Source organism: Neltuma alba, unplaced genomic scaffold (genome assembly GCF_004799145.2).
Source record: "Neltuma alba isolate B1F8T4 unplaced genomic scaffold, ASM479914v2 tig00011195_pilon, whole genome shotgun sequence".
Lineage (NCBI taxonomy): Eukaryota > Viridiplantae > Streptophyta > Magnoliopsida > Fabales > Fabaceae > Neltuma > Neltuma alba.
In genome coordinates this window covers 483,211-495,912 of record NW_021635919.1, presented here as the reverse complement: position 1 = coordinate 495,912, position 12,702 = coordinate 483,211, and the positions used below count along the sequence as shown (strand labels likewise).

At 33.1% G+C, this 12,702-nt stretch overlaps 2 protein-coding genes and 1 pseudogene across 2 annotated transcripts; 1 reads left to right on the top strand and 2 right to left on the bottom strand.

The window, feature by feature from the left end:
• The first annotated feature begins 1,690 nt into the window (after window positions 1–1,690).
• On the top strand, window positions 1,691–3,750 carry LOC114762136 (coatomer subunit zeta-1-like; annotated as a pseudogene).
• A 6,497-nt stretch (window positions 3,751–10,247) lies between these two features.
• On the bottom strand, window positions 10,248–11,132 carry LOC114762135 (TMV resistance protein N-like). Its single transcript, XM_028951593.1, has one exon. The coding sequence runs from the start codon at window positions 11,130–11,132 to the stop codon at window positions 10,248–10,250; it is 885 nt and encodes a 294-aa protein (XP_028807426.1).
• An 854-nt stretch (window positions 11,133–11,986) lies between these two features.
• On the bottom strand, window positions 11,987–12,484 carry LOC114762134 (TMV resistance protein N-like). Its single transcript, XM_028951592.1, has one exon. It carries the CDS (start codon window positions 12,482–12,484, stop codon window positions 11,987–11,989), a length of 498 nt encoding a protein of 165 aa, XP_028807425.1.
• Window positions 12,485–12,702: the final 218 nt, after the last annotated feature.

The window sequence follows — 12,702 nt, the reverse complement described above, 5'->3', positions numbered from 1 at the left end:
GGAGAAAAAACTCTTAATTCGCATATCTTAAATATACATCAATGCTTTGTATCGCATGTTTGCAAACTCAATTTTTTTCTCAAAGTATAATTTGATGCTACATGTACTGTAACAAATTGGAATATGCAAGAGACCTTATTGCCAAATTAAAATACATAAGGTTTGAGAACTGATACACAGGATAATAATGCAAAAGCCCCACTAATACCTACTGATAATCTACAAATTAAAGTTGGGTTGGCAAGTTATGGCACATTTCGTTCATGCTCTGTTTTCAAGTCTTCACTTATTTTCATCTTCAAACATCAATATACAAATCAGATCAATGTAATTATATTCAAAACTTTAATCTACTAAAAGCTCACTTTGAAGGAGGTAAGAGCTCACGCTCTGTTTTGTTTACTCTGTTTTCCATCCACAGACACCAACATGCTCACCCGTTAAAAGCAACTTGCCATTTTCACCTGCCAAAATTTACATTGATATGGAGTTTATAAAATCTTCATTTCTCCTGTAATGGAATTACTCAACTGATGGGAAAAAAAACTCAAAGTTCACTACCTTATAAAAATAGAACACCGGCTGATCATCTACAAGAATAATCAGCACATCCGCTTGGAGTACAAACAATAATACTATCTTTGTTTAAATATAAAAGCTGGATAATTATTTAAAGATGTTAAAAAGGTTATTTAATTTGTGTTGATTTTTGTAAACTATCCTATTTAATCATATATATATTGGAACTACCTTTAATGGAATCCTTTACCCTAAATAGGAATATTTTGGAGAAAAACTATAAATTTAAAAAACAAAGTAGATTAAAGTTTTATATTTAAGATCAAACAAAGCGGATATAATAATTCCATGATGATTAAAGTATATATTTAATGGAATCCTTTACCCTCAATAGGAATATTTTGGTGAAAAACGATAAATTTGAAAAACAAAATAAATTAAAATTTTATATTTAAGATCAAACAAAATGGATATAATAATTCCATGATGATTTTCGGTAACATTTTATAGAAAAAATTTCAGAAAAAGAATCCTAAAATTAGTATTTTTCCAATTTAGACACCTAAAATTTCAAAATGAAAGTAGACCCAAAGTGAAATTTTGAAATTCAAGAAAAATAACAAAAATGTCCCTTTGTAAATAATAATCCATCTGGGAATAATAAGTCCTGACTATGAAATAATAAGTCTTGATTTGTTATTAACATGTCTGTTCCTGATAAATAACATATGAAATAACATGTGAATCAATAAAGAATAATAACAATCTATCTGAGAATAACAAGTTCTGATTGTAAAATTATAAATCTCAATTTAGGATTAACAATACTTTTTTTTTCTAGTACATAACATGTGAATCAATTAATAATAACAGCAATTTATCTGAAAATAATAAGTCTTGATTATGAAATTATAATCTTGATTTGGGATTAACAACACAGTTTTTCAATAAAATTACCAAAGAGATGTTTTGTCATTTCTCTTAAATTTTAAAATTTTAATTTGGATTTATTTCATTCTCTGTTTTTTTTTTGAAGTGTTATATACTTGAATTGAAAAATACTAATTTCAAATTTTTTTCCTCAAATTTTTCTTATTTTATATATTATACATAGCATATTAGTCGAAAAGCCTAAGGTTGTACCTTCAATTGTAGGGTCCATTGTGTCTGGATGCGTGCTGCTTCATGCCAACTGCACTGTTACTTCTCGGCAACTCCCCCTACTAAACGTAGCTAAGTCGAACGTTTCATCAAAATTCAATTGCTGTCAACTTCCACCCTTGGATGGCAGGGTCATTGTTTTTAGTAACTTATACCCTTATATTTATATATATATATAAAAAATACTTAATTAATTTAAACATATTTAAAAAAAATTAATTAATTACAATAAATATGACATTTTTTTAAAAATATTTTTCTAGAGTATTAGATTATATATTAATTTATAGTATAAATAAATTAGTTTGAGAAAAATGATAAATGTGATAAACAGATTAAGATTTTATATTTAAAATCATATCTCACCCTCAATTAGTTCTTATATCAAGAATCCAACAGATTAATTGTTAGTGATGATAGGCTTTTGTTTGAAAGCGATTTAATTGATGGGCTCTAATATTTGTTATTTTTTGGACCAAATGAATACATATTATTTAGAAGTCTTTGGCAGCATTGCTTGCATTGGCCTTCATATTAAATTGATCCATATCCTCACCAGAAAAGTTGTGCATAGAAGGAGGAATAAATGACCCTTAAAACTTTAGCTTAGTTTGGATGTGAAGGAAAATAAAAAGAAAAGAATATTACGAAGGGAAATCCCCAAAAAGAAGAAGTAATTTTCTAATTATTTTTAGAATTTTTTTTCATAGTATTTTCTTCCCTTATTAGTTATTTTTAACCATTTTTTCCTTCATACAAACCAAACCTGTGTTATAGTAGACTAGATAATATAAACTATATAAGGACATAGGAACTTGTAGGAAGTTGAAAACTCCTCAGAACCATGTCAGATTTCCTCTAAGTAGAAAAATAAAGTGTTCTTCTAATTATCAGCAATCACGAAAACAAGACACAGTTTTTTTCTTAAACTCTCAAATCTACATAAATGCTATTATGAATCAAGTATTTGTGCTCATTTGAAATTAAGCTGTAGCGTTGGGCCCTGACTTATCAATGAATTGCGCAGTCACTGCCAAGTCATGACTTGATCTGTAGTTATGTTTATTGTGATTCATTATTCAGTTATGACTAATATGCTCTTTGCTATTATCTGCAGCTGAGGTCACATTAATTGAGAACAATGTCGTTATATACGAGTTTGTACAAGACTTGCATTTCTTCGTCACCGGTGGTGGTGATGAAAATGAGCTCATTTTGGCTTCGGTTCTTCAGGGTTTCTTTGATGCAGTCACCTATTTGTTGAGGTATTATAGGTTATATTTTTCTTTCAACAATTGAAATAAGAGTGCCTTGTTGCTCATGTTATTCAAGATTTAAAATGAGCTCTTTTTTAAATTTCAAATTTCAGGAGCAACGTTGACAAAAGGGAGGCGCTTGTGTTTCTTAGTTAGTTCTTTTATGTCCTGATGAGATTGTTGATGGAGGGTATGCTTGTGTTTCTTAGTTAGAATTTTTCATTCTCATTAAAATTCTAATTATTTTCTGATTATCCTGTTACCGCTTTCCTTTAAGGATGATACTTGAAACAAATGGATCTATTATTGCCCAAAAGGTTACATCTCATAGCATTGATGCTGACGCTCCCTTATCTGAGCAGGTAACGTGATTGCAGTTTAGTTTTTGTACTTGCTTCCTATTTCTTTTTACTCCGCAAAGTCACATGAGTCGCCATATAGACTGGAGGTTGCTAAATTATTACACTTTGGTGTTACGCAATTCTCAAACTGCCTTTTTTTTTTTTTTAAATTGAATTCACATTTTGGCGAGCTATGTTTCATTGTGCACTAGTCATTCTTGACTTGTGATGTGCTGAAAAATCTTGAATGGTTTTTTTTTTTGGTTTACTAAAAAATCTTGAATGTTGATGACTGGATATCTTTGATCTTCAATCTAATGGTGAGATTCTGATATTGCACACGTTAACTCAAGCATGGGCTACGGCCAGAGAACATTTGACAAGAACCCTTCTGAAGTGATGTTTACAAGAACAGGAATGGGTTTATCCATATTTGGATTGTCTTAGTTTTCCTTTGTTAGCGACAGTTTTTTTGTCCAATTTGTTGAGCTCGAGACTGGAGGATCATACCATTCCGGCGACTCCACTGATCGAAGATTCTCGAGAAGTGATTTATTAATTTTCTCCAAAATATGTTTAAAATTATGTGCTTATTACATATTGGTTGACCTTGACGACATATGTAGTTTAAAGGATTCTACGTGTCAATTTCACTTCGTAGTCTTTGATTGAATACAATATTGTATTATGACGCATATGCCTGAAATTTGTACCGAGGATTTCTAATTTGATTATGGAGTATGTGAAGCTGAAATATTTCCTGATTGATATGTGATGGCAAATACTAAGAGCTAAGAAAGCAGTTAATATCTAAAGGATATGCACGTTGTCGTTGCATGATCTTTGTCTTGAGGAGAATAAAACTAGTGACATTTTATTGTGGTCCAATATGATTTCGCGTTGCTGGTTTAACAAAAGGAATCGTTGAGGATCGACTGAGTTCATTTATTTTGCCGCTTGGTTCGTAGTTAGGGAATGAAAGAATGATGTTTGTTTTAGATTCTTTTCTCTGGAGAAGGTGAGGACAAGGAATGCAAGTTTGTTAAGTGGAGGTCCATATCCTTGCCATAAAAGAATGTTGATTGGCCTTGAATGGAAATATCAAGAATCTTTCATCCACTTGCCCGCGACGTCCACAAATACAAAATGTAAACTTATTGGAGACTCAAACTGCAATATGCGGCGATTAGGTTCCATCTACTTACTATTGTTATTGGGAGAATTGCACGCTATTAGGTTTTCAGCAAGAGATTTAATTATTTTAAAATCCTAATGACAAGTGAACAACATAAACTAGTTTATCAACAAAATTTAGGATAATTAAATCACTTTTTTGAAATTTGATTGCAATCCCCCCCTTGTTATTTTGGTTAGTAGTTTTATAAAACTGATTTGTAGCTAGCGTGAACAACTGCCTCTTGTCTTAACTCCAGTAAATCAAAATCCATTAAGAATCGTCCTTAGCCTGGAAAGGTATGATTGAAGAATCTTTTCTTTTGGGTGTCGCTTTGGCAATTATTTTCTATAAATTATTTAGCGTGAATAGTGTTGTAAATGATCAAATCATAATAATTCAATATTTGATCGAGATTGTATAACAGTCACTCCAATCTTGAAAATCAACTATCATCAAACTATCAACTATTAATTAGCAATAATTAACTATCAATTATACTCTTGAAAACTTATAATACTTTATTCGTTTGAAGAGATTTAAATTTAAATTAATTTTGAATGTGAAGAATTTAATTGGAATTTGAATATATTAAATTAAAGGCTAAAGTATATATTTAGTCTTTTAATTTTATACAAAGTTTTAATTTAGTTCCTTACTTTAAAAAGCATACACTTGGTCCTTTAACCCTAGGTTGTTAGGTTCAAATGATAATTTTTCATCACAATCATGATTATTTCAAAAATTAAAACTAATCTATGAGCATTCGAGAATGTTTTATCAAGAATTAAGATCTCAATATCATCATTTTTTGTTAATAATTTTAGGATTAAAAGACTAAAAGTATTTTTTTTTAAGTTAAGGAACCAAATTGAAACTCCTTATAAAATTAAAGGACTAAATTTATACGTTAACATAATTGAATAGGGAATATCATTATTAAATGAAATTTAAATTGGAGACTCAAATGAAGAAACTAATAATTAATTTTGGATTTGAATAATATCTTAATTGGGATTTAAATATGTTAAATTAAATGAGGAGCATCATAATTAAATAGTAAGTCAATTGGAGTCTTAAATAAAAAATAAATAAATAATTTTAAATTTTCATCTATTCCCCTTAAACTTCGTATATCTAATTCAAATTCCATTTGAATAAATAAAAAATTGATACTGTGAGAAGTAAACCTTGAGCTACTTTAGATAATACAATTTATTAAAATTTCAAATATATTAGTCTGTGGGGGAGAAATTTTTAGTTAGTTTAAGAAATCTATTAAAATTAGTTAAAACCAATAAATATGTTATAAACACTTTTTTTTTCCAAATATGTTTTATTTATAAAAGGTCAAGGATGAAAAAGAGAAAAAGTGAACAAAAAAGAGAGAGAGAATGCATGAAAAGAAAAGATAACAAGAGATAATAGAATTAATTAGGAATAAAATTTGTCAAAAAATACATTTAATGTTCATGCAATCTCAAGGCCAAAAAAATGTTCATACATTTCCAGACTGCATTTTATAAAAAAAGACCAAACCAACTCAAAAATTAAGACTAATCATATTAATTAATTATTTTCTCACGCATAACAAAGCAGTATAACCTGTAATCCTTATAACAAACGGGAATTTAAAATTTACAACAATTACCCACACCACATGCTTGTCATAAAATACCCCTGAATAGAATTTCTCAGGTCAGGCTACATTCTCCAGCATGTTATTTACCATTTAATAAATATGACCGACTTTTAACGAAATGTGAGAAACAGTAACTTGTTACTTCTGGTCTCTGCCTATTTTCCGTATTGTTTTAATAACTGGACATCACAATCAGTGTCTCTTGTATCAAGATCTGCAATTTAACTTAATAACAAATTGAAGATCATTTTCAAATTACAAACTCACACGCACGCATCCTGGTTTCGGTACATAACTTCCTAAAAGCAGAGAGAAAAAGAAAGCAAGCATAACAAAGTGAAGAAAGCAATTATTTTGACGGAAAACAGAAGAAATTCCAACTCATCAGACATAACCTTTTTAATGTCTAACATCACTTTTCTTTTATGTCCAACAACAGTATGAATACGTTTTCACATTAAGCAGCAGCATCCGTCGGTTTTTACTGTCAGCTTTTCTTGGCCGAGAATGATGACTAAATACATATAACATGTCAAACTGCAAAGATGAAAGAATATGACACTATCAGCTAATAAACTTTTTTGGGTATAACATTAGTGATATTAATGATTGAATATAGGGTTTGCATCAGAAAGAAGATATGCAACTAAAAATCAATTTCAGGAATTTAATTTTCTTGGTTACCCTCAAATCTCGGCTTGCAGCAATCTGCATTTGATGTGATAGTAATCAGCACATTGCCCATCATTTGATCAGTACTTGGTTTTGAAATCCAGAGGAAATGAGAGCTTCACTGCTTCACCACAATTTACACCTACAAATACGAGGGGCTAAATCATGAAGACTCTTTCCTTAGCCTCTGTTGACTGTCGCAGAAGTTGAATTATTTTGTAAGTAGTCAGAAATCTAGGAAAATAGAAGGATTCTGAAAAATAGTTTCGTTCTTAAATATAATCATCTTAAGATTTGGTTGGTTATTCCATTCAACGCTTTTTTTATTTTTAATTACGGTATCTAATGAAACCAGGCCATGCATATATTGCAAAGCAACACGTGTTTATTTAAAAGCATCATCTATATTTTCCTGGGGTAGCTACGGTATACCAATGTCAAACTTAATTAACGAAATGTAAAAGAGAGATACATACCGATCAAGTAATGGATTGTAGGTAGTTTATTTGTGATGAGTGTGTTTCTCTGAAGATTCCAAATTCAATTGGGACAGCATAAGTAGCAACTCATCAGCATAATGAGATATCTTGGACTCAGAATTCAGGGGAATAGATTGAATGACATCTATATAAGAGTCCTTCAATTTCTTTGTTGAAGGGAGTCGATTTTGGTCATCATCAATATTATGATGCCTCTTTTTTGGCATACTTACCTCCACTTTCTTTTGTTGCAGGAAGTTTGTATACTCTGAGACATATATAGGCCGTACTCCACATTCTTTGAACAAGCAATCACGAATATAAAGCCCCCATTCATGGATCTCGCCTTCACCAAACTCAAATTTAAATTCAAGCTCCTCATTATAACCTTTTCCCTTTGTTCGCAGTTTGTGTAGTATGTGTTCACAATAGAGGGGATCATACCATAGAAACACATTAGCATATGAATTCAATTTTTCCATTGAATAGTGCCATCCTGTTGGACCTTGCAAAGAGAAGCGAAATTCTTCCCCGTCAAAACAATTGCATCCACATGATGAGTGATATTGATCCCTTTCTTTTGAGGAGAAGTGAGGTATGACAAAGCAGAAAATGAAACCTATTAAGTTTTTAAAATCTGGAGCAACCTGAACACTCACACTCCGAATACTGCGCTCTGTCATTGAACTTTTGTAAGTAAACCACTCTGGAATAGTACTTCCTTCAAAATTGCCACATTCCCCTTGCTTTAATGAGAATCTAACATATTGGAGCATTTCATGAAATGAATTCTCATCAGCATAGTGACAGGACTCTTTTTGGGTACCCAAGTTTGGCTCCCGTCCCATTTGTTGAATGAAGTCGTGATATTTCGAGGCATATATTGGGCAGACTCCACATGCTTCAATCACACAATCAACAAGCTCTTCTTCAAAGTTGGCAACAGAGAATTCAAATGACACCTCTGGCCTGTAATTGGCGTTTTGGTTGTCCGTTGCTTTGTGGAACTTTATGAATCGGCGAGGATCACACCACAAAAAAACATGACGTGATTCCGAATTTTCACCACCACAAAAGTCCAAAATTTCACGTGCACAAGAATCAAACTCTGAGTTGTCGCACCGCTTACCATCATAATAAATTTGCAATTGCACGCCAACGTTATAGGAATGTCGAGAAAGAATACAGCAAAAGATGAAGCCGATCAGGTCATTTGTGGCTGAAGGAGACTCAATAGTTATACAGTTGGAAGCCTCTGTTCTCCCATTAGATCCAAACCACTTTGGAACTTTTATTCCAGGGTAACAGACAGCACCGCCTTGGTTTGTGTACACCAATCGCTTCAATGAGAAATAAGTACTTTCCGCCACATGAGACAGAAAGCAGTTCTCCAATTTCAAGCACTCTCTCAGATGTAGCAACTTCAATTGTGGTGCAAAAGGTATTGAAATGGGTACAATCTCCAATGATATGCAACCACGAGCGACGACGGTTTCTATGGATGGCGGCAGTTCTGGCAGAGAACGAAGTCTTGTACAATTGGTCAAGCGTATTTTTTTAGATTTGAGAGATACTTGATACTAGCAGGCAAGCTCGCTACAATACTTCCACTCAAATCCAGTGAAGACAATGAAGATAAGGAGCCGATGCTTTCAGGGAGTTCATACAACTGTTCACAACCACCAAGAAAAAGATCTCGAAGATTTTGGAGATAACTAGCTGAGGAACGGAGTGCTAAACCCAACGTTATTTCATCTGCCAACAATGGAGATTGAAGGAATTGTAGCGTCTTTAATGATGTGCAGCCGTAGGCATGTAATTTTTCAATGGATGGAGGAAGCTCCGGTAAAGATTGAAGGTATCTGCAACCGCTTACATCAAGAGAGTGTAGCCTCGAGAGATGCTTGATATTGTCTGGAAGTTCCGTTAATGTGAATGACTCTCTCAAAGAAAGTGATACCAGATATCGCAAAGCATCAAATAAGCTATGGAGCTTTGATTTGTCAATCATTCCCGTGCAACGTTCAAGACGAAGGTGGTTAAGAGATCTCATGCAACAAATGTCGTTAGTTGGAAGATTCTTTAGTTTCAAACCATTAAGAGAGAGACGCCGAAGGTTCTCCATATGCCCCATTGAAAAGTCTATATTCTCGACTGTTGAGGTCCATAAATCTAAATAAGTAAGTTTGTCCGAAGAGAATGAAAATTCCTTGAGACCATAGCAACCAGCCACCTGTAGTTTCAAGAGCGATTTTGATTGACTCTCTGTTTTCAAACTCTTTAGGTTTTGGCAAAGCTCAAGATCCACATACTTCAATCTCGAAAGAGATAAAATGGATGGATGAAGATGGCATAAACTTTTACAGCGTCCAAGATCAACCCGTTCAAGTTTTTTAGCTGTTGACAAATCTGGCAACTCTATCAATTTTTTGGATTCCCGAAGGTTTATCTCCCTTAAATTCACCAAGTCCTGCAACAATTAAAAAGAGAAATATTACACAGGAATCAAGAGTCTTAAATTTGAATCAAATTGTAAAAAAGAGAAAAGTTATAAGACTCATATTTGTATGTTATACCTGCTTGCCATCCCATAGTTTTTGAAGGCTGCTGTTAGGCATGTGAAGTTGAACTAGCTTCTCGGCACAGAATGACAATGGTAAAGACTTTAAAGGAAAATTGTCCCATCGAAGATACCGTAATAAATTAGGAAATGATTCAAACGTTGGAGGAAGATTCACAATACACGACCTCCCATGGTTGGATGAATAGAGTTCCAAAGGGGTTAAATTTGTCCTCCCATGGTTGGATGAATAGAGTTCCAAAAACCTTAAATTTGTCATCTTTCCAAAGGCATCAGCACAGAATTGTAATTCCTTAATTTGAGACAAATCTAAACTTATGCCTTGAATTGCATCACTTCCCTGGACAACATAAAAGCCCAAAAGAAAATAAATAAATTGCTTTATATTAACAATTTCTTTTCATTCGTTTTCAAATGTTTAATTAGAAAAAGGTAAATATTTTTCTTACTCGATTATTTTTTAGGACGTCGATGATCTCATCAGAATTCCGTAGTCGACTACGTCCTCCTGGATTCTTACACTCTTTGCGAACAATTTCGAAGGCCATTGATTGAATTAAATCATGCATCCATACCGCATCATGACTAAGACTTATCAACGCCCTATCCACAAGAATTCCCAAACCAATGCTTGCGTGAAAGCCAAAGCTCTTTAGCATTGCTTCTACATATTGTCCAGATCTACCTTTAAAAAAAAAAGCAATGTCTAAAAATATCTCCTTCACTTCGTCATCGAGTCCATCATAGCTCAATTTTAACACATCTTGAATATCTTCTTTGGCCATCCTTTCTAATTTACTCAACTCATCTTCCCATTGATCTGCAGGTCTGGAATGCAGAAGCGAACCCAAAACGGTTAAGGCCAGTGGGATGCCTTTGGCATAAGCAAGTGCTCTTTTAACTGGTTGTTCATATTCACTTTCATAACCATCTTTGTGGAAGGCTTTGAGGTTGAAAAGCTCAAGTGAATTGTTGTCGCTCAATGCCTTGGCCTCATGTATTTTATCAACTCTTCCAACAATAAGCACATGCTTATCTCTACTTGTTATGATGATTTTACTACCAGGTCCGAAATGGGGAACTTCACTCTTCAACTCCTCTAATTGCTTTGTCTTGCTAACATCATCAAGTACAATCAAAACTTTTCTACGATTGAGCCTCCCAAGAGATGTATCCTTTGATAGTTCTCGGAAAAGTTCGTCACGTACATATTCTAACCCATGCTTTTTGTACTTTTCCGTAAAATTTTTCAAGAAGCAGCAACTATCAAATTGAGAGCGGAGCTTGGCAAACACAACCTTAGCCATTGTTGTTTTGCCTATCCCGCCCATCCCCCAAATCCCAATTGTTGAGGATTCTTCTAACAACGACTCAATATGATCTAAATTCTCATCAATTCCAATAATATTTTCTAATACAGTTGTTGGGGACCCACGGTTTAGTTTTTTGTTGATGTTCGTGACAATATTTTGAATGAGTTCTGCTTCATGCCTGATATAAGAAAAAGAATTGTGGAAGAAAGTATTAATGCATCAAATGAAAATTAATTAAAAAAATGTATTAAATAAAGTGACAACTAATTGATGGCAATTCATTTTACATGACAATATTATTATTTGGAAAAAAATGATAAATTTCTTCAAAGTTTTATCGAAATTGTGTGGATATTTTTCCTCCATTTTCAAAATTAGTGAGAAGGATTCATTCCAACGTAAGAAATGTATACATAATTTACTCTACCATATGAGTTATTCGTAGTGACAATTAATTCAAAGAAAGGTTAAATTGAACAGTTTTTTTTTAAAAAAAAAAACTTTCATCTGACAGGAGGAAAAAGAAAAAAAGAAAAAAAAACTTTCATCTGATAGGGGAAAAGAAGAAAAATATTTAAAAAAATCAACTTTTAGAGCTCAAGTATCCAAGTTTGAGATGACACCATTTAAATAATGTTTTTTCCCATGTAAACACAATAATTTAAAGAAATTAAGCTTATATGTCATATATACACAAGTATTGCAAAACATGATCCAACATCATTATTCACTGCCAGTTAATTAGTTGTTGGATAAGCTAATATGGAAAGAAAAAGGCAATTTATATGAATATGAAGACCGATCACAATAATAAGAAAAAGTATGAACTCTGATTCAGATATTTGGAGTTAGAGAATGAAGAGTGACCTATACTTGCAGGAGTCCCATCCTGCTAGATTTGCAATCTCAAAAAGTGCTTGTCTCCACTCCTCCACCTTCTTTGAGTTTTTCTCCAAATGTTCTGCGAATGCTTTCTCATAAGTTGCCTTTTGTTTGCGTACATTAGATGGGTCAATTTTGTGGAAGATAGGAACAACAATCTGTGCCTGATGTTGTTTGCAGCGAAGGATCTCAAGGAGCTCATTCAAACACCATTTTGAAGTGGCATAGTTTTTAGATAAAACCACCACAGAGATGGATGAATCATGAATTGCTTCAATGAGTGATTGGGAGATGTCATCGCCCTTTGGGAGCTCATAATCAATGTATGTCTCAATATCTCTGAGGCACAAGGCAGTATGGAGATGGCTGGTGAAGGATCTGCGAGTGTCCTCTCCTCTGAAACTCAGAAACACATCATATTTCTTGGAAGAAGAAGATGATGATGGGGAAGCTATGGCAAACATGGTATTCTGATTACTGTCTCGGATCTCTCTCTGTATTCTGTATTCTTTGCTGAGAAATGGCAAAAGTGAACTGGTGATGGAGTATGTATGGCATAGGCTAGACTTTATTCACTTTTTCAAGTCTCCAAAGCCAAATGACACGGTAACTGATACTTTTACCCTTTTCACATTGGAATTAATAACAAATTTCATTTCCATCCTAACCCCGATACCTTTCT

Bases quoted from the DNA above. Each gene is read 5' to 3' on its own strand.
- LOC114762135 (XM_028951593.1), bottom strand. From the start codon at position 11,132: ATGGCTAAGGTTGTGTTTGCCAAGCTCCGCTCTCAATTTGATAGTTGC.
- LOC114762134 (XM_028951592.1), bottom strand. From the start codon at position 12,484: ATGTTTGCCATAGCTTCCCCATCATCATCTTCTTCTTCCAAGAAATAT.